General features: G+C 39.5%; 1 protein-coding gene across 1 annotated transcript in view; it reads right to left on the bottom strand.

Annotated features, from left to right (window-relative positions):
* The window catches only part of DPY19L1 (dpy-19 like C-mannosyltransferase 1), a 47,139-nt gene extending 25,017 nt beyond the window's left edge, over nucleotides 1–22,122 (bottom strand). Inside the window, exons 1-8 of the mRNA XM_054191720.1 lie at nucleotides 21,581–22,122; nucleotides 20,511–20,579; nucleotides 15,427–15,451; nucleotides 14,073–14,160; nucleotides 13,316–13,453; nucleotides 8,331–8,451; nucleotides 6,609–6,702; nucleotides 1,707–1,764 (exon numbers count right to left, since the gene is read on the bottom strand). Coding sequence (XP_054047695.1) covers nucleotides 1,707–1,764; nucleotides 6,609–6,702; nucleotides 8,331–8,451; nucleotides 13,316–13,453; nucleotides 14,073–14,160; nucleotides 15,427–15,451; nucleotides 20,511–20,579; nucleotides 21,581–21,881 — 894 coding nt within the window. The 5' untranslated portion in view covers nucleotides 21,882–22,122. The remainder of the gene's footprint in view (nucleotides 1–1,706; nucleotides 1,765–6,608; nucleotides 6,703–8,330; nucleotides 8,452–13,315; nucleotides 13,454–14,072; nucleotides 14,161–15,426; nucleotides 15,452–20,510; nucleotides 20,580–21,580) is intronic.
* Nucleotides 22,123–23,567: the final 1,445 nt, after the last annotated feature.

Consider the following 23,567-nt stretch of genomic DNA (forward strand, 5'->3'; position numbering starts at 1 on the left):
TAAATAAAATAGGGTTTTTTTTATACACACAAGTGCATGTGATACACACACCCCCTGCATGTGATTCAACAGTATGCACAGTGAAGCTAGACCACCTACATACAGGTAACTACATATATTACCATAACTCTATATACATAACAATATCAAACAATTCTGAGTTATTTCATTTGGTATGGTACAAACGCAAAGCGCCAGCTGAGATCTAACACTTCACCTCTGCAAGTAAGTCCTATTGCTCTCCAGAAATCCATAGAGCTGAGCCTGAATCACCCTACTTAAACTCTAGCTAAGTGCAGACTACATCTGTGTAGAGCTATGCAGACCTAATTTCATGCCATTCTCCAAAATACACACGTTATCTGTGTTTTTTCTCCAAAGTCAAGTCATCCATAGAGAGACACGAGCTCTCCTACAGAGCCTCCTACGGATGGGAGAACCACCTGTGCCATAGTGAAATAAATGTTTCTTTTCATTATTGCTACCACTACCTTTGAAGTTTTCAACTTGTTCCTTTCTGAAGTTACACTTTATCACAGACTTGGCAAAACAGTGCATACTCTATCAGCATTTCCTAGCAAAGAATAAAACATTAACTTCACTCCAGAACACCATTAAGAAGAATGGAAATCCCCACAAAACTTTGTATTTACCCTCTCATAGCACCATAAAAGTGCAGAAACTCTGTAACATTCACCTGGTCTGGACCAGGCCGATCCATGGGTGAACATTAACACCAGAGGTGAAAATTCTTCATGGTGGATATTTAGAGAAAATCATTTCAAATGAAACTTAAAAATAAAATAGCTATTTCCTCACAAAGGTTTTTGTTTTATAAGAAAACTGACAAAGTTCACTTTTGAATCTGCATCTGTTCTGTGCAAGTACGTATTCTTACTACTCAGAGTTTTCTATTGAGTTCAGCTTAGTAAAGTAAGAAAACTAAACAAATAAATAACTTTAACCCTTAACAAAATCATAAGGTAGCAGATCCATCTAGAAAATCTTTACAGTACAGTTGCATTTTAAGTAAAATAAGTATTTATATCAATTTATATACATAAAATGAATTTTAAAAAAAAAAGGACAAAAAACCAACAGAAGCACTGCCTAAGGGTATCAGAACAAAAGCCACGACTTTTCTTCCAAAATAAGAAACAATGACATGAACAGCATTAGGTGGGGACACAGGGAGATGTTTTAAGTGACAGTTTCTTTTTTTTTTTCCCCTGTAATGCAGCTTACTAAAGAAGTTTAGCATTGGAATCCTCTATATACACATACAGTTTCTAAATTCTGTGTATCCTGGCTGTAGTATGTAAGTACTACAGGGGTTTCTTTGCTTTTGTGTGTGTGTGTATTCATGAATTTCCAGTAAAATATATATCAGTTTAAAGAAAACTGGTCACAAAAATAGAATATTTTGATGTTTTGAAACTTGAAGTCATTGTGCTACTAAGGTTTCAATCTCAGGACCACTATACAATATATTTCCCTTCTGAATTATTCTTTTTTTAACACCTAAGGTGACACACTGGACTGTGCTATATATTTTTGCGTCATAGCCTATAGCTTTGAATAATGTCTTATTCTCTTTAAACTCATCTGCTAACAGATAATCAACATCACTATATTTAATGAAATGAGAATTAGTTTAAACTTTTTTTAAAAAAAAGCCAGGGGGGAGGTTAAGGAGGGAAACTTACCTCTCCATGGTTGAAAAAGAAACACATCACGGTAACAAGGCCTCCTAGACGGCTCCCACTGTGAAAAGAACAGGAAAAATAGGTACCACAATCTCATATGGTCAATGCTGCTTAAAAAACGTGAAACAGCACCTATGTACAGCTAAGTTTATTGATGAGGGGTGGTAATGCTTTCAAGCACCAAGGGAATGATGCTTGAAAATTGATAAAAATATTAAAATACAAGTTAGTCAGCTAATGTTCATTTCAGAGCAGACCACTCTTCATACATCAGCTCTTTTTGGCAGAACACCAATTTTAATGTAAATAACTTGGAAAATGGTTATTCTACTCCTCACAAACTTTGGTTTAGATCATTACATCTGTTGCTTTGTCTGCTGTACCTAAAGCTTAGTCTTGAAAAGTGCCAAGCTTTTTTTTTTTTTTTCCTCTTTTAAGCACAAAAGGCAATATAAATGAAGTTATTTCTTCCCTAAAATGTTGAACAGAAAACTTTAGTGTTTGCATGCTCAATCACCCAACAGGGAATTTTGGTCTGTATCTAAGACTATGTTAGTATAATCAAATCAAGCACGTTCATATTTAGAAATGAATTCATGACATAGTCAATGCAAGATACAATTTAATTCTTACGTGAAATACTGTGACATTAACATGAGAAATTTTTTTAAGCCCTTAAGGATTTTTATACATTTCTAAACCAATTAAATTCACCTGTTGAATAATTAAGTTAACATTAAAACCAAACATATTTTACTTAGATTTATCCCATCTCAAAATAGAAATAGATAAGGTTCCTATTGGTTTGACTAGATTTGTAATTACTCATGTCCTGTGATATAAAGCAAAGACCATTTTTGTGCAAACAAGGTGCACTATGACTAGAAATGACAGAATATACCATTTTTGCTACTAAACAAAACTATCAGCCAGCTGTTAAGATTCTTAAAAAAAACCAAACCTCAGATCCTTTCAGATCCTTCACCCATCACTAATGTACAAGTCAAAAGGAATCAGTGAGTTCTGGGTATAACATCTGAGGATTAAAGATAACAACTGAGTGCTAAGACAATCTCCAGGAACTGTGCCTTCTTGCACATAAAACTCAACCTTTCATTCCAAAATTATAAAAGCATCAACACTGAAACCCAAAATGACTAAAAGTACATGCTTAATATTAAAAAATGTTAGCCTTAGAAACAAAGCAAACTGAAAATTTGCAAAAAACCACCCAAAATCAGAAACAAAATTCAAGGTCTATGCTAAAGGTTAACATTGTGATAAAAACCTTAAAGTCTAGAATGCAAAGGTCTTAATTGTATTGTAAATGCTTTAGAGCTATCAGCCTCTATAAGGGATCACTCTTACCACATGAAAAAAGATCAGTAAATCTATTGCACAGAATAGGAAAATGCACCTTGTCAGTATCTTTTCCAGAAGGGAAAAGGCAGTGAACAGAGACTTATGGATAGTGTTGAGTTAGACTGGTTATCTTCTATCAGTGCAATGCTGTCACCTAGGAAATACAGTAGTTAAGCCTTTCTATGCCAGTGTAAGAGATAAAGGATAACTCCTTCCACTGAAACTTCCATACTATACTACAATTGGTGAAGTGCATGCCCTTTACAGAATCATAGAATTGTTTTGGTTGACAAGACCTTTAAAATCATCAAGTCCAACCATTAACCTAGCACTGCCAAGTCCACTGCTAAACCATGTCCTTAAGTGCCACGACTACATGTCTTTTTAATACCTCCAGGGATGGTGACTCAACCACTTCCCTGGGCAGCCTGTTCCAATGCTTGACAACCCTTTCAGGGAAGAAATTTTTCCTAACATCTATCCTAAACCTCCCCTGGTGCAACTTGAGGCCATTTCCTCTTGTCCTGTTCACTTGTTACTCGGGAGAAGGGACTGAGACCGACCTCGCTACAACCTCCTTTCAGGTAGTTGCAGAGAGAGATAAAGTCTCCCCTCAGCCTCCTTATCTCCAGGCTGAACAACCCCAGTTCCTTCAGCCACCTCTCACAAGACTTGTTCTCTAGACCCTTCACCAGCTTTGTTGCCCTTCTCTGGACCCGCTCCAGCACCTCAACGTCCCTCCTGTAGTGAGGGGCCCAAAACTGAACACAGCATTCGAGGTGGGGCCTCACCAGTGCCAAGTACAGGGGGAAATGATCGCTTCCCTAGTCCTGCTGGCACACTATTCCTGATCACAGGCCAAGATGCTTCTGGCCTTCTTGGCCACCACGGCACGCCGCTGGCTCACATTCAGCCAGCAGTTGACCAGCACCCCCAGGTCCTTTTCTGCCAGGCAGCTCTCCAGCCACTCCTCCCCAAGCCTGTAGCGCTGCATGGGGTTGTTGTGACCCAAGTGCAGGACCTGGTGGTTGGCCTTGTTGAACCCCATCCAATTGGCCTCAGCCCATCGATCTGGTGTCCAGATCTCTTTGTAGAGCCTTCCTACCCTCAGGCAGATTCGGTTGGAACCTACTTCCCCAATGTTTAATACAGAATAATCTAAATTTAATAAATAATTAGTAATTTTTAAAGAACTACAAATGACCCAAACGGTTAAACTTTGTCTGGTAGTCAGCTCTGGAACAATGAAAGAACTAGTCTTTTGACCCCCTGGGTACAATAAGCTGAAGCTTAAAGTCATCTGGGGAAATGCTGTAATTGTTGATTAAGATGAAAGAAACAAAATACTGAAAAAGTACTGTCAGAAAGAGATATGGGAAATTTACTGGTAGTTCCTCAAGACACAGTATTTGACAATCAGCTTAAGTATTTTGTCCCTTGACTACAAGAATAGAGAGGCAGGGAAGACTCGCGGGGGTGGGGGAGCAAAAATCTTACAATTGAATAAAGTACTTATCATCCAAATGCTATTCCTTTGTCCATTAAAAAAAAAACCCAAACTAAAAATGGCATGAGTTCTTACTGTATTGCTTCAGTCACCTTAACAGAGAATGCTCCAGAGCTTGAGACTAACTTGCATCATGTAAGAGGATTCCCAAGTGCATTTGCATAGCCAGGGACCATAAACAGAGGCAGGGATATACTACGTCTGGAAATCTTCTAACCTTGTGGGGAAATTGGTTAAGGGAGCTAAACAGCAAAAACTAATCCTACAACAAAAAACTAGTTCTACAAAAGCAACTAGCTTTCTGCTAGCTTAACCCTTTGAACAAGCTTATTATAGAGTACAGCCAGCACAGATGTAAGAACACATGCTAGCTTGGGAAATAATGATAAGAAAGTGGTCTTCCAATATCCTATCACTTTCCATCAGCAGTCAAAGTTGCAAAGAAACTAAAAGCAAAGGCCAAAATAAAAAGATTACATGTTCTATGAACATATAGGGAGACTGAAAAAACAATTATGCAAGCTTGAGATGATTACTGATAACAAATTCAGGAATGAAAAGATAAAGAAAATATTAGAGGATGGTTTCCCACCATCAAATAACTCAGGCTACCTTTCAAAATGCACAGCAGAAACAAATCAGCTTTATGAGGGAGACTTATGACAATTTTACTTCAGTGTAGTAGAATTGCCTTTCTCCAGATTCAGTTCTTTCATATTTCACACCTTATGGAAAAGACTAAATATTCTGGCTTGCTTTGACGACGAGGAACCTTGGAACAGCCATAATGGCTAGGCAGTCATCTAGATCTGGTATCCAACTATGAATATTCTTCATAATAAATAAACAAGATCAAAATCCTACCTGCAGGAAAATTCCTAGTCAACTTATTATTTTTCATAACTCCAGATAGGTATTAGCTTACACCTTGAAAGAACTGCATTTATATTCTAATCATCTTGACTACCTGCTTTGCAGATCATTTTTATTAAAAACTGACTATCAATACTTGATAGTTATTTATATTCAACACAGACCAAGTCCAGGAAAGTACTGAGAAATTAAGACCTTACTGATTTTTCAATAACATTAATATATAAAATGTGGGTTTTCATACACCTCCCTTAAAAGAAAAATGACAAGTTAACGATATGAATATTCATTTATTTCCTTCCTCAAAACACGAGACATTAATTTCTCATGTTAAGGAATACAAACGTATATGCTTTACTCCCACTGTCAGCTCCTGCCCTGCACTATTCTTTATTTGAACTATCAGAACATGCTTCAGAGAGAGCAGGAAGAGAATCAAAGACAGTGAAGCCAGGGAATGAGGGGGGAAAACAATCACATCTCTCAGAGGAAAATGTAACAGCCTTTTGCATTTTTGCAAAACTAACAAATGAAAATAGAGGTAAACAGAAAAATAATTCCACTTCTGTTTTTCTGCTGAATGCGAGTCTGGTTTCACATAAAAGTAGATTACAGTTCCTGAAATTTAAGGACAGTTCATGAAAACAGAAATTCATAGAAAAGGGGAAGTGTATACACATCTTAAGAAGAATGCATTATCTTAAAAAAATATTTTATACCTTCCCAGTTAAATTAAAATGGAAAGAAATGCAATATGACTTGAGACAAAGCATTGTGAAACTCCAATATTGGTTAAAAGTATACTGTCATTCAAACTTCATTTAAAAATGAGTTACACTGATAATTTTGAGCGCACAAATCTGTCAAAAGCTGTTTAAAACCTGCATAGTATTTAGTTTTATCCACAACCCTGTGGCAGCAAAGAGATCCACTTCGCTGAAATTTTCCACAACTTTTTCCAGCATCGTTATTTATTTTAAGCAAAGAGCTTCTTTGTCCCAGTGATTTTTTAGTGACAATGTATATGTAATAAAAAGCACTACTATTGTACAAATAAATAAGAAATATCCCATAAAGATATTTTATTGTTCACTTTTTCGAATTTAATATACATACTGACAGCTAGTACCAACTAAATAACTCAGTCTCAACTGCCTTACCTGAGGTATGTACCATATATGAAGAACAGTGACATCATTAATCCATTCAAAAGAAAAATCACGGCAACATAAAAGGAAGCAGGGTCTCCCAGCCCTAACAAACAAACAGTTAACGCAAGTTGTCAAATATAGAAGAAAGATCATATTGCTTATAAACCACCATACAATCAGTATCATACAGCACACTACCTTAATATATCTACAGAAAGAGACAACAACAACAAAAAGTTAATGTCACCAAGATTATCGTGCAGATTCAATCTGAAGACTATATTTCGGGGGGGGGGAAGAAAAAAAAAGAACAAGCCAAGAGGGAAGCATTAACTGTAAAGAAAACCCTGCAATGTATAGAAGGCATCAGAATGACTAAAAACATTCTCTACAGACTATGTTTTGGCTTCATAGAGCTTTATAGAACAGGTTTGTACTCCCTATACTCTCACTTCCCATCTCTTGCAGGAGTAAATCCATCTTTAAACATATCACACACAATGTTCTTTGCTTTCTTCGTTTCATTAGAAGACAAAAGATTTTACAATCATGCAAATCTTTCAGTTTATTCATTCACAAACACTACTGCATTCACATTTCTGTTGTTATTCTCTTTCTCATTATTTCTTTAAACCCTCCTGGCCCTAATCATTTCAGCAGTACGGCATAAAAAGCCTTATTCATTATAGAGAAGGTAGCAAAACTTCATCGTTTCACATGCAGAAATGATTATTCACCACTGCTGAAAACACAGCAAGACAGTTCTCTAACAGTAAGATGATATGCTCACCAAACACGGTAGTCTCAATAGTTGCTGTTTTTATTGGTTTTGTTTTTACAAAAAACCAGGAAAAGTTATACATTTATTCACTGTTTATTGCTTCTGACAAATTTAGAGAAAGTGAATCATTCCAGCTCTGAAGAAAGTTCTTATAGCCTTTGTGCAAAGGAAAAATACTAAACTTGTCACCACACAAAGACATTTTAAATGATAGAATGAAACAACTTCAAAAGCTACCATCTATCATTCAGCTTTAACGGATTGTAGAACATCTCAAAAGTGTTTCTCGGCAAGGTATTTTTATTGCACAATACTTACTTGACAAGCCAATACTTTAAATGTGGAAAAAAAACCCCACCCAAACCCAAAAAGTGGCAGCATCCAAGCTTTGGTGTCAAAATTAATGTATAAGATTGAAATTCTTATGCTGAATAGACGGTCACCAGAGGAAGAGGATTCTTCCCAGCAGAATCACTACAGAAGATTTCTCCAAAAAGGGAGCCGTGTAGTTACCTTTTTCTCCTTCCTCCCCACTCCTCAAGTTGTAGTTAGAGGAGGAAACACAGAGGGTAAAGTTTTGAAATGTAGGAACTTGGAATGTATTGGGGGTTCTACAGAAGCTACAAAAATCTGATACACATGCAGTGGCCTCCAATTACATTTAGGACATCTTACTCTTTGTCCAACGGTCCAACATTATGAAGGCTCAGGCTACAACTGTGAAGTTTTGAAGTGCAGTACAGGAATTCAACGTAGGTAGGAGGAGCTACCTGATAAGCAAAGCCCACATTCCCACCCCTGGTGTTCTTAAAAGTAACCTGCCAGAAACACAGGCTTAGCCAAATGAAAGTACATCAGTGATAAAGACACAGGAGTATTTGTTACTTCTGAAACATGTAAAGCTACAATTATATGCTTCCAGGAGGAAACTAGAATAAAACACAACTCACCCTCGCAGCTTTCAACAGGACTAAGCCCTTTTCCTCTGTTTACAGTCCAACATGTCTTTGTTGGTAGACCAAAGAAATCCATAAAGGCAGTGTATATGCGGTACCAGCTGGCGAGGACCACCTAGGTGGAAAACAGGATTTGAAGTTTCTGAAAAGGAACTTCGAGATTAGCTCAATGCCCAAGGTAACCTCTCATGACAACTGGCCCTCATCCAGGATTTTTTTTAAACTCAGAATTTATCTCAACTACTTAGCATTTTTGACCATATTCTCCTCAAGGCATCAAACATAGACTAAGTGTTCATTAATAGACTAAAATTATGCCTGCTTTAGAACAGAAATAATTTCATGCATCAAATTGAAATATCTGAAAACATTATACGTTTCAAAGTTGTCTGGAAGGTTCCCCATTTAACTGTTTTTGTTTAGCAGTTATTACAGAAGACAGCTGAATTAAATCCATTAAGGCCAATTCTTTTTTTTTTTTTACATCTGGCAAGAATATTAATGCACCAAATCTTTAGGGTTTTTACTCAGATAAACTTTGATGGGTTAAATTTAAGCATGCACTAGAAAGGGCTTCCAGATGCAATGTAAGACAGCATTTCCATTTCCCATGCAAAGGTTGCAATATTCTTATAAAGACAACCAAATTAAATCTCAACACCTGACACAGAAAACATCAGTATTTGACACATAGAAAAACGACAACATCTCACAGCAAAGTCACTAGTTAACATTACTAAGCTATTCTGTCAGGATATAACTGGCTTTATAGAGTTCATAAATGAGTAACGTGGCCATTTCAGTTGAGCTGCTTTGAAAGTTATAACCAGATTGAAAATATGTTTCACCACTCCAGTAGCAGCCGTCTCAGCCCTATGTCACAGAAAACACATACAAGAAGGATCATTCCCTCTTTTCTCTCCCCATGTAATTAAACTCGTTATGTCACTTCAGTCGTTAAGAAGGGCAAGAAGGAAACACAGGGAATTACACCTTGATCCCTGAGAACGTGATGGTGTAAATCCTCCTGGAAACCACTTCCAAACGTATTAAGGACAAAAAAGGGATTGGAAGTGGTCAGCAAGGATTTACACAGGGTAAATCATGTCTGCCCAACTTCATAACCTTCTGAGATGACTGTCTTGATAGATGAGGGGACGGCTGTGTATGTTTGGTTTTTTTTTTAATTTGGTGCCAATTCTGTTAGCATTTTTATTAAGACTAGACGATGGCACAAGAGAACATCCTCACCAAGTCTGCACGTGATACGGAATTGGAAAGAGTGGTTGACTCTTGTGTTGCCATTCGGAGGGACCTCAACAGGCTAGAGAAATGGATGAATAGGAATCTCACAAAAGGTAAATGCAAAGTCCTGCACCAGGGAGGAACACCACCACGCACCAGTACAGACTGGAGCTGACAAGCTAGAAAGCAGTTCTGCAAAAAAGGACCTGTCAGTGCCGGTGGACAAGTTGTACTTGAGCCAGAGATAAGCCCTCGTTGCAAAGAAAACCAAATGTATCCTTGGTTGAACGTCACCAGTGCAAGAGAAGTGATCCCTCCCCTCTACTCAGCACTGCTAAGACCCTGTCTCCAGTGCTGAGTCCAGTTCTGGGCTGCCCAAGACAAGAAGAACATAGAGTAAAGATGACTGAGAGAGACTCTTCTCGATTGACAAGACAAGAGCCAAAGAGCCCAAACTGAAATACAGGAAATTCCACTTATACATAGGAAAAACCTTTTACTTTGAGGGTAGTCAGACACTGGAACAGGTTGTCCAGATGTGGCGATACTCAAAATGAAACTGGAGATAGCCCTGAACAACCTGCTCTCTACTTCATCCTGCTTCGAGCACAGTGTTGAAATTAGATGATCTTCAGACATCTCTTCCAACCCCAACTGTTCTGCGATTCTATAATTCATTATTTTTTAATACCAAGGCTCCAATTGTCATGACTCACTTCATCTGTGGTCTTTACACTCACAATGTAATTCTTATAAATTTAAAATACAACTACATCTTTCTAGATCAAGACTCCCTGCCTCAATATTGTGTCCTGCAAAGTACACTACCCTGATTTCCTGGAGGCTTTCTGAACATCTGTGCCCTGTATGTGTATGTGTGCATACATAAACCAGACACTTGCCCCATCTCCTGATAGGCAACAACAGGACTGGGGAACCAAATCCAATTCTTTCCCCATAACACCTGAATGTGGTTTGTACACTGCCAATAGAATGCATAGGCAGCTTAGAGACATCTGTCTAGTATATTTGCATCACCAGCCCTGAAGGCGACATTACCCTAAGCATGTAGAACATTCTTGCTGAACCAATGCTGCACAAAAAAAAAATTATTAATTTACCAACTTAATGTTTTTATGCCACAAGTGCTTGTGTCTACTGCACGTTACTACACATGAATACTCCCTAAAAAGGTACCACATAGGTGCTTCATGCTAAACACAAATATTTTTTGCCAAAAGCTACTTTACATGTAACAGTTAACATGGGCATAAAAATGGAAGCAAATCAGTAGTATAAAATTGCTAGGTGAATTAGAGCACAATGGCCTTTTTGGAATTTCTGCTGTGCCATATCAGATGAGGCAGTAAATGCAAAACTTGGAAAACAAAAGACTGGCTCTCAGATCCAGGAGATCTCAAGAGGCTGAACCAGTCCTTTGCTGTAAAAGAACACGTAGAAAAGTCAATCCCTTTTACTAGTTGCCTTTGAGTAAGCACTCTAACACCAACTACATGGGTCTTTGCATCACTCATCACTCCAACTCAAATTTTCACCACCACTGCCACACACAGAAATATCAACTGTTCTAAGAGACAGAGTAAACTTAACACATTATCTCTCTGCAATAGAATTTAGCACACTATCTCTCTGCCATTTTGCATCACGGGTCACAGATGAAAACACCACCACAACCACTGGAACAACCTGACTATGCAGCAAACACCTGGAAAATCAAGACTATTTAGGATTATAATAGTGTACAAGTACGAAGACTGACTTGTTGCTTTCGACATATATTTTTTACTGACTATATTTATACTTTACACAGAAGATGCAGTGATTGCTATGGACTCACTTTACTTTTTTTTTTTCCCTTTTTTTGAAGTTTTCATGGTTAGTACCGGCTGTACATGAAAGTGAATTGTTCTGCTTTTCTTAATGGGTTTAACATCCTGTTTAGTAACTGGATTTCAAGGTTAATTTTGACACGATTAATTTTGAAATCCACTAAACAAACAAACATTTTATTAAAATTCAGCCTTAATGCTACTATTGGGCTGAAAGAGCTGGAAAGATCCTAAATATCAAAAGGAAATTAAACACTTTCAGAAAATATGACTGGATGCTGAGTATCACAAGAAAAAAAATTCACTGCCAACAAATAAATCCACAAGCATCTTCCCATCACCCAGCCCCATTATAATCAAAAGTAAAATCAGATAAAAACGGAGAACATACTTCAAATGTCAAGTTGCACCTATAGACAGTTTATAGATGTAGTTATGTAAAAAAAAAGAGTACTCAAGAAATACACTTTAAAAAAACCCAATATTTGCAGGTGGGCTAGACATCCAGCAATAAATGACAGAAAGGAGCAGAGGAGACTATTTGTCTGCTTTGCATGCCCACACAGGCACAGAGAAGATGAATGAATTAATATCACCAAGTCCTCTGAGCCAGTATGATCCTAGAAAACTCTGAATGAACAGACAAGCCTACACATCTTGCACAGTAATCTGCCTAACGTTCTTACAGTATGTCAGCCACTATATCTGATAGCTCTTGTTTTGATTTCATCATCCAATTTACTTAGTCATCTTTCACCGTGATACTGATGATTCTCTAACAGCTAGTTCATTTGACCAGTTACTTTTGATTTTTGCAAGTCAGACTATAGCTGAAGTAAATAAATCCCTCTCAGATAAAGAAAGTAACTTTATAGTGTCCAAATGAAAGAAAAAAAAAAAAAATCAGGGAGAGGGTAATAAAAAGCACTCAGCTATAGCATTTAGTTCTTCCAGAGCAAGGAATTAAGAAGCAAATGAAATCACTACATGCATGTTATATAAATACATGCATGCCAAGAACTCTTACACATATAGTTCCTGAAAGCAGCTCTGCTCCAACAGAGCAGGAGAACGAGTATAAATGCTACTACCCAACAATTACAGACATTATTAGTCCTTGGTTCTCCAAAAAATAAGCTGCTGCTGACACATGGAGTCATAGAAATGTACATTAGCCAAAGGAGGTTTCCCTTTGCCAAATATTTGAGACACACTGGCAAAACCATGAGAGAGAAAACCAAACATTTCTGTACTTAAAGACATGTTCTTTTTAGTGACAAAAAAAAAAATCAGAGTAGGAACATAATCTAAGCAGGTAACAAGTCTAACATCAAGTACGTACAAAACAACAGCAGTCAGTCTTCTACAGAGGAATTTCTTCTGCAACATGTAAGGAAACTATTACCGTTCATGGATTTTAGGGCCACAGTGAACTGTGATGTGTTAGTTCATTGTCCTACACAAAATGCAAACCAAAATAATCTCTCAATACCTGTATCACTGCAGGCATTATTTCACATACTACTGACACTTCGTAAGTTATGTTTCCTGAAGTACACAATGTCAGCAACTTACTTGCTTTCAGTGACAAGAACAAAAAAAGACAAGAAGTATAAAATTGGATTGCAACTTTAAGGCACGAAATACTAAGATCTAGAAAGTATTCACATTTGATTGGACATACTTGAAGTCTGAGAATTGATCATAATGTATGAAGTAACTTATTTTAAATCTAGAACTAAAATACAGTATATAAGCAACAGTTCATTAGTCACTATATCTTTACAACCACACTTTCCATAGTAACATTTCTTAGAAATTTGTAGTCAAACCTAAAGAAACCAAAGATTTATCAGAAGGTATTATTTTTAAAACATAGCTCACCTCTGGATAAAGATTGAACCTTTGTAAGGTGTTAATCACTAAAGGATATTCAGTTATTCTGTCATTCATAATTGCCCATACTCCATTCCAAAACGATGGTGCCTCAATAATGATCTTGAAGTAGGAATAATAAAGACCCTACAGGAGAGCAAAATCATTGTTTACAATTAAAGAGGTCACTTCTGCTTCATTAACTGCCATATACAAGGTTAATTTAAAAAAAAAATGTGTAGTATAACAAATAGGACAAAATGATTCAAGATGACTATCCAGTTTTTCAAATCTCTTCTATTAGTGCCACTGAAACAAGCAACGTGCGTTTCCTTCCACCTTGTTTCATCTGGAAACCTCTCATTTGGGCTGGCAACTATGCACGAGCATAGCACTTCACAATTCTCAAAATAAAAACAGCCAACAGGTGTATATGTATGCAAACATTTTTTTTTTTTTTTTAAAAGCTGCATAACAAGACTATAATTGAAAATAACCTACAAGGAACTTGCAGTTTTGTATTTTAGGTCCTCCAGAATCATACTTTTAAATCATATTTTAAGTGATCTGTGAAGAGATACAATCACAGTGATCAGCTGCAAGACACACAAATGCTTTGTATGTAAAAGTGTAATGCATGCTAGTTGCAAGACATCTATATATTTACTTATCCAGAAGGTATTCAGAAACTTTGGAAAGACCACAATCACAAGATTACAAACAGAAGGTTTTCAATCACTGAATTTTTATTGAAACATAATCTAACCATTTCCGTGCGAAAAGCCATTTCTCTTTCTAGCGTTGACAGGTGAGAAAAATGACGGTCATTTTCAAAAAGAGTTGTTATGTGACACCTGTTAAAAAATAATAATTAAAACTGAATAAAGAGTTTTAGAACCTGTACTAAGCTATATATACCAAGGAACAGCTGGCAAAACATTCAATGAAGACCTAAAGTTTACTTACATACTCCTATTTTACTTATATATTATACCAACGTTCTCCTCTATTCAGATTATTTTACATGGAAAAAATATGAAACCATAGAGCATTTATTAAATTCTATTATGGAATTAGTTATAATACTCTAATGTATTTTAACTTAAGTGCAGACACTTAAGGATCAAAAGTTTAATGCTATTAAAACTATCAAGTCTGTATATTAGGAAAGAAAATTTAAATATCTGACAAAGGAAAAGAAGCACAGATTACATGGTGAAAATAATGGTGCACATACAAGTGGTGTATGGGTTTTTCCCACAAAAAAAATCTTTCATGACTCGTATTTTAATGCAGTTATATGCCATTATATAGAGATGCACTTACCATCAAAAGTATATTTAAATAAAGGTGTGACTAGAGGGGGGCGGGGAGCCAGGAAAAATGCAAATAATTTTGGAGGCAAAACTTGCAATTTACAAAATGCACTTCATCTCCAGAAAGGATGGAAAAAGAAAGAAACACAGCAGTGCACATGACTCTGCTTTTGAATAGGAATTTGCAAGAAACAAACTACTAAAAATCAATAGTTCTTTTTGAGCAAGAAAACAAAAACAGAGTGGCAGAAGCTGTTACTTTTCACCTCTGCAAAAGCAGCTGGTGAAAATTGCTACAGAAGCCATTCTATTTCAAGTCTATACTACAGAAAAGAAGGGTGAGGATTAGGATGGAACCTGAAACACAAGGATTACGGTGACAAAATGTAGCTGAAAGGCCATTCTTCTGTACACAAAGAAAACACTGGCCAGAGTTCTCTGAAGAGGTTAGAGAAAACATGATGTAAGACTAAGAAATTAAAGTGGAATCTAAATAAGCAGAACACAGGAGAAAGTTGAAAGGATTTACCTGGACTTTCAAAAGTGGAAAAATACCTGAATTTGTATATCTAAGCAACGATTTTCCGCCTGGATAGCAGGCTTCGCTCCTTGATTAAGAAGTTTAAGAGATCTTTCACAATAGCTTTCCAAGAACAGAATTATTCATCTTAGAGAACAACAATTTGTGTTTGAGAGGTAAGATCTAAATATAAATTATCCCAATAGCTTGTCTAAATATAAGTCCAAATGATATTTTTATTATTTTAAAATACCATATTACTCAAGCAATAAATTTAACCTTACCAATGTAGGACTCCTGCAAAAGCAGCTGTAAAGGAAACAAAAGGTGTCAAGTTACTCAAATATTTAAATAATTGAACATGAAATCATGTTCATTAAACTAATTACAGTACGACTTCAGAGATACACAGAAGGTACTCAGCCTCCAGAGGAACAGAAGAATAGGAACATCTGAATTAACTTTCATAGCCAGCTCTTTGAAAATCTGAAATTATGCTGATGGTATTCAGCAATAAGCAATGTTCCCACCTATATCCTGCATCACTCAAGTCAATCCATCAAAATCTAATGCACCCATTTCAGCTACCAGTAAGAAAAATTAGTTATAAGCATTTTTTTAATAAACATAAATATTTTTAACATCTTTAAAATACGTACTGTGACTGTTCTCTCAACTCCTGCTCAGATTTCGGCTACCACACAGCTCATGCAAAGGCCTGATACATGCTAGGAGCAGCACTGTTAGGTCAAAGCAAGGGCAACACATAGGCAGGACCCGGTGGCCAGAAAGAGCTAAAGGTCATCATGCAGCCATTATCACCTGCAGAAATAATCCTTGCATATGGATTGTCTGGCAGTTTCTTCAGAATCTGCTAACTCATGGAAATAGTATAGACCAAACTTCCAAGCTGGAAGGTATAAAACACATCAGCTTATCCAAAAAGTTTTTCAGGCAGATCCAGCAGCAGCTGGACTGCTGAGGCTTTTGTGCTTCCTGGTGTGATACAGGGGACACTTGCATCATGATGGAAGAGGAATGATGAGCACTCTCACCATCAGCTTTTGCTCACAGGTGCACAAGTTAGGAGTTACAAGTTATGAGTTTGTTAATTAGAGAACTTGTGAGTTAGAAACCTCATGCCTTAATTGATGAATTAGTGAATTCCCATGTTAGACTACTCTGTACAAAGTAGACTGAGCCCTTGTTTATCATGTTTGTTTGTTTTCTTTCTTATTCAGCTCATAAAATAAAGTTTAATTTACAGAGTACAGAGTCCTGTAAATTTAAGAGATCCAAACAGACCATGACAACTAACACAAATCTCATTGAGCCTGTAATTGCTAAAAAAGGTAGACTCTGCATGTAATAACGTTCCATTTGTCCATTCAGAGACTATCTATCTGCACTGTTGTTGCATAGGTACAGAACAAGGGAGATAATCTGAGGGACAAAGGGAGAAGACAAATGATGATAAAGCAGTGGGTAAACAGTCTAGGTATCCAACTTTTTGAGCATGACAAGATCCACAGGGCACAGAAGCCACTCCATTTTACTTGGGCAGCATTCAAAACATACCCAGAGCTCACCATGGAAGCAAAGCCAGCACGAGTGAGGCATAAAGGGTAGGCATTTAGAGGGACCATGGTGCTCTTTCTAGACTGAAGGTGTCTTGGTTGCCCTCTAGGCACACAGCAGCTCTCTGCCATGGTTAATGTAGAGTCCTCTTATTCACACAGGCTATACAGAACAGAGAGAAAGTGGAGAGGACGAGCCCCTTCCCTGCTCACACCCAGCTGGAGCCAGGAAGGTGCTAAGCACCGTGTCCCTCTCCAGGGTGCTGATCCGCACACACCTCCCACACCCCACGGGCACAGCCCTCGCCTCCGTGACAACCCAAAATGGGTCAAGTTGCTGGCACATTGGTAAGACATACATTAAATGCCTGCCCACTGATGCAGAACACAGTTGGAGAGTTAGTGAATGTGCATGTGCTCGGACTGTATGTGTACGGTAGTCTGTTTCTGGAAAGCCGCAGGGACAAGAGAAAGACAGACACCTTTGCAAAACCACCAAATGTACGTGGAACAGAAATGGACTGAATGTACACTTCATGCCCTAGTACATATTCCCAAATGACATGGTCCTCCAAAACAGGGCCTGGAACTACTGCTGCTGCTGGCAGTACTTGTTATCATTGCCACCACAATGCTGCTAGTGGCAGTACTTGTTATCATCGTCACCATGGGTGATGCAACAAACTACATTTATGAACTTCAGTTTTAATAGTAAAGTTTTGTATACAATGATGTGTGAGGTGAAACTGAGTAAGACAGGGGGAAAAGAAAAAAAGAAAAAAAAAAAAGAATTACCTAAGGGTAAAATATTTCTAAACTACCTGCCTGTACAATTTAACATTTACCTCAAGTTACATACTTCACATAGTAGTCGAGGTTGTACAATACGACACTGAAACTTCCTTAAGAAAAAGTGGAGTTTTTCAGCTCCACTTCAGTCACTGAAGTAGTTTTCTCACAGAGAAGCCTGGATTTCAGTCAGAAAATTAATACCACAAGCTTTCATTTAAAACTTTACATTTTTACATATACTTTCTACGAAAAAAAAAATACCTAAGGATTACTCAGTATAGTTCACATTAAGTGGAAATTAATGTCTTAGGAAAGTCTCAGAGCTACAGAGGTGGGTTTTTTTTTTTTTATACCAAGGACATTTACATTAATTCTCATGGAGAGCTGCAAATTCCTTTTTCAGAAAAGCAAATCTGGATACAATATGGAATTCCAGGTAAGCACGTTAGCTGTATCAGCAACATAGCAAACCATACTCCATAAACAAACACATTTTGCAGTAATTGTATGAAAAGAAACAGAGCAGTCCATGCCTTTATTAGTTACTACTTATTGTGTCTCACATTTGCACAAGAAATTACTTCGTTCCTCAGCAACATTTCTCAGATTCCCAATTAGATGCTGAAATACATTTACATACACACACACTCCAACTATAAAAAACATATCAGCTTTGAGACAGATTACACGTTAGGTAAGAACATACAGTAAAGTTAAAGCAAATGCACATAAGCTACCAATACTGTTCAAATTCACAGGGTTTCAAATAAGCAGTGTTTTACTGTTGCAAGTAATTTATCTATTAATATGGAAATTACATTTCAGATTCAAACATACCACTTATTTCATAGAGAAAACAACATATTCAAATCTGATTCTTACCTTCAGTAAATGCTTTATTTAAAGTCAATGCATTAAGTGTAAATACATTCATAGCTATTTTGGAGAATTTCGTATATACATTTTTATAAAACTTCACAATATCACTCTATTGTCTTTTATAATAGACCTTTTATAATCACACAGCAATTCATGTAATTACTCACATTTCAAGAGACAATGCACTTAATTCATAGACTTACACTATGAGTCCAAATCGACGTTTTTCAACAGACAGCATTCAGACTTACATTAAGCTAGTTTCTGCTGGAAAACATGCAGATCAGCTCTCTTAAATTACCCTCCTTTGATGCCATTAATGTCATTACTGGGGAGGGAATGAAGGAGGACAAAAGAGCACTACTAGAGTCCTATTGCTACAAAGACTCACACAGCTTCTACGTACTTGAACTTGCAGGTGCCATTTTCTCACACAACCTGAGAACCCCCAGAAGCAAAGCACGTGATCGGATTTTTGCAGACTAAGGCTATTATGTAAAGTCTGATAGTTTATTCTTCAGATTTCCTATTTTTGCCTATGTTCTTTTCCAAGAAAATCAGTACGAGTGGCTTATAAAAAGCATTCTAATTCTGGAAATTAAATACTGCAGAATAAAGCCATAATATACAGAACTCAAGAGAACAACAAATGCTGAGATAATGTAATGCAACAGGATGTGAAACGTACTAGAAACTGATTAATACTTTGCAAGTATCCCCAAAGTGACTAGGTAGGAATACAGCAGAACTGGGAACAAGGAGGAATGTGCAAGCATTGACTACTTCTGCAGCTTAGTCAAGATGTTTCATCGTGAGATTCTGTGCAATCTAGAAAGGATGTCTTCAAGAATAAGGCCTCAAATCAACGGTCATTTAAAAAAAACCAAACAAAACACAACATAATAGGGCAAAGTGTTGTATAAGAATGTCCTTGAAAATTTAACAACTTCATTGCTGCACATCAATTGGAGATAAAAGGAAAAATCCACACCCTAAAACAAAGCTAGCTCCAACTGTGGGAGCCTCTGTTTTAAAAATCTGGACCTTAAAGCTGAAGTAACAAGAAAAATTCAAATGTCATTAAAATTGAACAAAACCCACTATTTCATATTTAGAATACATACGTTTTTTGCTACTGCAAATACTGTATGCTATTACATACTTTGCTATTAAGGGTTTACTCCTATTAAAAATGTAAATAGCTCCCTGATAATTCGTTATCTGGGTTTCACAGCCAAATTCAAACTCCAGAAATTATAAAGCTCCCTACCTAATCTGCTCTCAAATTTCAATCAAATGAAAGCATTCTTCAATTTTGACCACCAGTTTAACATTTCTATGTCATTTAAGTAACTACTAGTCTAGGAAACGCTGAATAAACAGAGGTAAGCAAAGCAATTCAGGAACAGTTTATTCATCAATTGCTTTGCAAGCTAAGGGTTGTTTCCCTGCTACTACTTTGCAATGTAATTCATCAAAGTGAAGAAACTCCCTTTGGCAACAAGGACTACTGGTGATGTGATTAATAGTACCAGCGGCTTTGGAATACCCTGACAGTCTTTTAATATAATACCTTTAAGAGTATATCTAATGGCACATCTGACAAATATGCTGTTGTTTAACAATTGTTAACCTTAGGAATGCACTTCTTATTTAATTTTGCAAATACTTTAGGTGCTTTTTCCAAGACTTTGGCCATTAGCCATTTTATTATTTACTCCAAAATATTCCCAAAGATATTAACAGCCCAATTTACATCCCCCTACAGTTGTATGTTCTTGCACACGTAATCCTTACAACACAAGTTGTTTTGATTACATGACTTAATAAGAGTTGCTTCTTTCCCCCCTACCCTAGAAATTAATGACTGGATAGGAGAGATCCATAAATATCTGCACAATTATTTTCCTACAAATGTTCTGATACCACACCAGCTGCTACAATAACAGCTTTGCAAAAGTTACGAGGTAGGAAGTTACTTACTCTCCCTTTTCAACACTAACTATGCCTTTTTGTTTTTCTGAGTTATAATTCCAAATATATTTTGATACAGTTTACAATTCCAGAGAAAGAAAGGTAAAAAGAACAGTGTTTTCCCGTGACATATTCCTTCTACTTACCCATAAGGAAAGTGAGCCATATCTTGCTATCAGCTTTTACGATGAAGGCCTTTCTGTCATCAACAAATACTGTCAAAAGAAAACAAATACCTTAAGCATCAATTAAAAACAGCTATTGTAAAAGGTAATCTGTTTGAATGCTGCAGCACTAGTTTTCCATATAAATCTCGACTAGACTTCAAAAACGCTGAAAGAAGTTTCATGCAGCAAGTTAGCAACTACACATAAAAGCTTTAAACATCGCAGATAGACCATTAAGGTGACTATACACATCACAAGGCTTTTAATTCCTGAAATAACTTTTACAAAATAACTTGTCAGAAGAGGATATCTACAGATTTATGTCACTGAAAAATCTGCTCAAACAAGAGAGTCATCCTTTTAAAGAATAAGCAACCCTCCGTGCGTTCAGCAAAGCGTTATCAAGAAACAAACTGGTCATGCCGACACTTATAAGCTGAGCTCGTCAACGCGACTATAGACTGTTTCAACAAGAGTTAGTTACAGAAACACCATGTTTTCCCATTTCTCCCCCGAAGGACGCTAAAGTGGCAAAAAGCCCTTTCCCTTCCCCTCGCCCACGATATCAGTGTGGGTCTTGTCATTTTATTTTTTTTTTCTTTCTCTTTTAACCTCCTCCCGTCGTGACAGGCTGGAGAACGAGCACGGGGAGAGCGGGAGAGCCACCGGCCGCCTGCCGTGCCCCGGCAGTGCCACACACAGCCCTCCCGCCTCCCTCCGGGGGACGCCGCCGGGCCACGGGGGTGCCCGCCGCCTCCCCTCCGCTCCCCGCCCGGGATCGCCTTCCCGAGGAAGGTACGGACGTCCCGGCGCTCCCCTTCCCCGGGAGGGAGGGAAAAGCGAAGGGAGCTTTTCCCGCCCTGCCGGGGAAGTCTACCGACAGCCGGAAAGAGGGGAGGGAGGAGAGACCGAGCCCCATCCCGCTTCCCCCGGGCGGAAGGGCTGCTCCCCCCACCCACTTCCCCAGCCGAGCAGGGGCAGAGGAAGCGGGCAGGATTTGGGGGAGCTCCGGAGGGCTAGCTCCCTCCCCTCACCACCCCCCACCTCACCTCGCAGTCGGTCTCTGCAGACGCGCAGGAGCCTCAGGGGCCCGCGGCCCAGCACGTCCCGCTCCCCCTCAGCCGCGGGCCCCTCCCTGCAGGGTCTCTGGGGGTCGCTCCGGGCTCCCCGCCGGCCGCCGCCGCCTCCCTTCCGCATGGCGCGGGCCCCGCCGGCGGGGACCTGCCTGCCGGGGGAGTGCGGCGGGCGCCCGCGGCCGCTCCCGGGGCTGGCGCCGGGCGACTGGTGCTGCTGTTGCCCGGGCTTGAGCGGCGGCGACTCTTTGTTCCTGCTTCGGGTCGGGACGACCATCTCCGCATAGTCCCCACCGGGGCCGGGGAAGGGAGGGGGGATGCCGCGCCGGAGAGGGGAAGCGAGACGGGGAGTGGGCGGTCCTCAGCCAGGAGGTTCCCCCACCCCCGGGGAAGGGCCCGGAGGCCTCGGGGCGGGGGGAGCGGAGGCAGAGACAGCGAGCTCGTAGGAACCGGGCGAGGAGGGGAAAGGGGCGCCCGGCCACTACTCCGCCGCCGCCGCCGCCTGCTCCGCCCGGCTGGCCACGTGGGGGCGGGGGCGGGGCTCCCCGCCGGGGCGGGTAACGGCTCCTGCCGCACCGCCCCTCACGCACGCACCGCCCCGGCGGCGGCGGGGGGGCCGTTGCTGCCTCCCTCCACCCCCCCCCCCCCGCCGCCACCGGGTTGCACGTGCTGCCCGCCCGCCTTCCCTCAGAGGAGGCGGGAGCGGGGCCGTTCCCGCTCGCCTCTTCCCCCGCCCCGGGAGGGACGGCAGGGCTTTGCCCCAGGCTGCCCGTGCCCCTGCGCCGCCGCCGCCCGCCTGCTCCCCTCCTCTCGTTGTTTCTCGCCGTGGCCTTTCTCAGCCCGCTCCTAAGCCGTTTGGCTTTGTAAAGCGTCGTCTTCAGGCCCACCCCCAAAAAATCGATCTTTCTGGAGTGTCCTCCCTTTCAAATTCCCAGAATTTTAACTGCCAGAAGGTGTCCCAGGGCCACAGCAAACATTTCTTCCTCCTTATTTTGGAGTTTAGACGTGGGTTTGCCTCACGGTGCGCCAGTGGTGGGGCAACACCCGAGCGGCCTCTGCCACAGGCCTGCGAGCCAGCCAGGGCTGCTGGCCGGGCCCCAGGGCTCCCGGTGAGGCAAGGCCGCGACTTCACAGCTTTCTAGAGCAAGTCACCTTCAGCACCTGGCAGCAGCAATTACTGTGGCCCCTACACTAATTAACGCTGGGATTACTGTTCTTTTAAGGGTGGTGAATGTGCAACACAGCTGTCAAACACATCCCAGCTACAGCAGAACTATCTTTCCTCCTCCTGCGCCCTTTTTTTGACCAGCACACAACAGTAGTCAGACAGTGACTCATCCGATAGGGATATATTAATGCAATTACCACTTTTTGATAATGTTGATTAAATAAAGCAGAGTGTAACCTCTTCGTTAACTGCAACATCTCCAAACGGATCCATTTCACTCTCTTCTCTCTGTCCCCTTGTTATTTCCCCCCCCCCCGGAAGTTCTTTCTTGACTGTATGTATTCCTTGCCTTCTAGGTGCTTTTCATTGCTGTCTTCAGGCTTTTCTTCGACCCTGTTCACTTTTCATTTCTCTCTGTATGTTTCTGCTCCTAAGGTCTCTATATGTTTGAGTTTTCATCTTTCCACTCAACTCTTCGCTTATTTTTCCTGGCCTTTTCACCTGTTTCCTCTGATGTAACAAATATGGGGCTCTTTCTAAAATGTTTACAACTTCTGTTCTTTATTCATCTCCTTCTCCTCATTATTTTTATGAATGCTGTCCTGTGAAACACAAGGTTTGAGCCTTATGTGTCAAATACCATACTGAGATAGTATTTTAAAAATATGTTTAATAAATATGTAGTTGGCATATCGTTAGCACAGGAAGGTAATTTTGGTCCAGATTCAGCTACCAAGGTAACAGCCATATGAAAACAGGACGGCCTTTGCTGTCTTCTTTGTGGTAGGAGGAATG

The sequence above is a fragment of the Rissa tridactyla genome, chromosome 2 (genome assembly GCF_028500815.1).
Source record: "Rissa tridactyla isolate bRisTri1 chromosome 2, bRisTri1.patW.cur.20221130, whole genome shotgun sequence".
In the NCBI taxonomy this organism is placed as follows: Eukaryota; Metazoa; Chordata; class Aves; order Charadriiformes; family Laridae; genus Rissa; species Rissa tridactyla.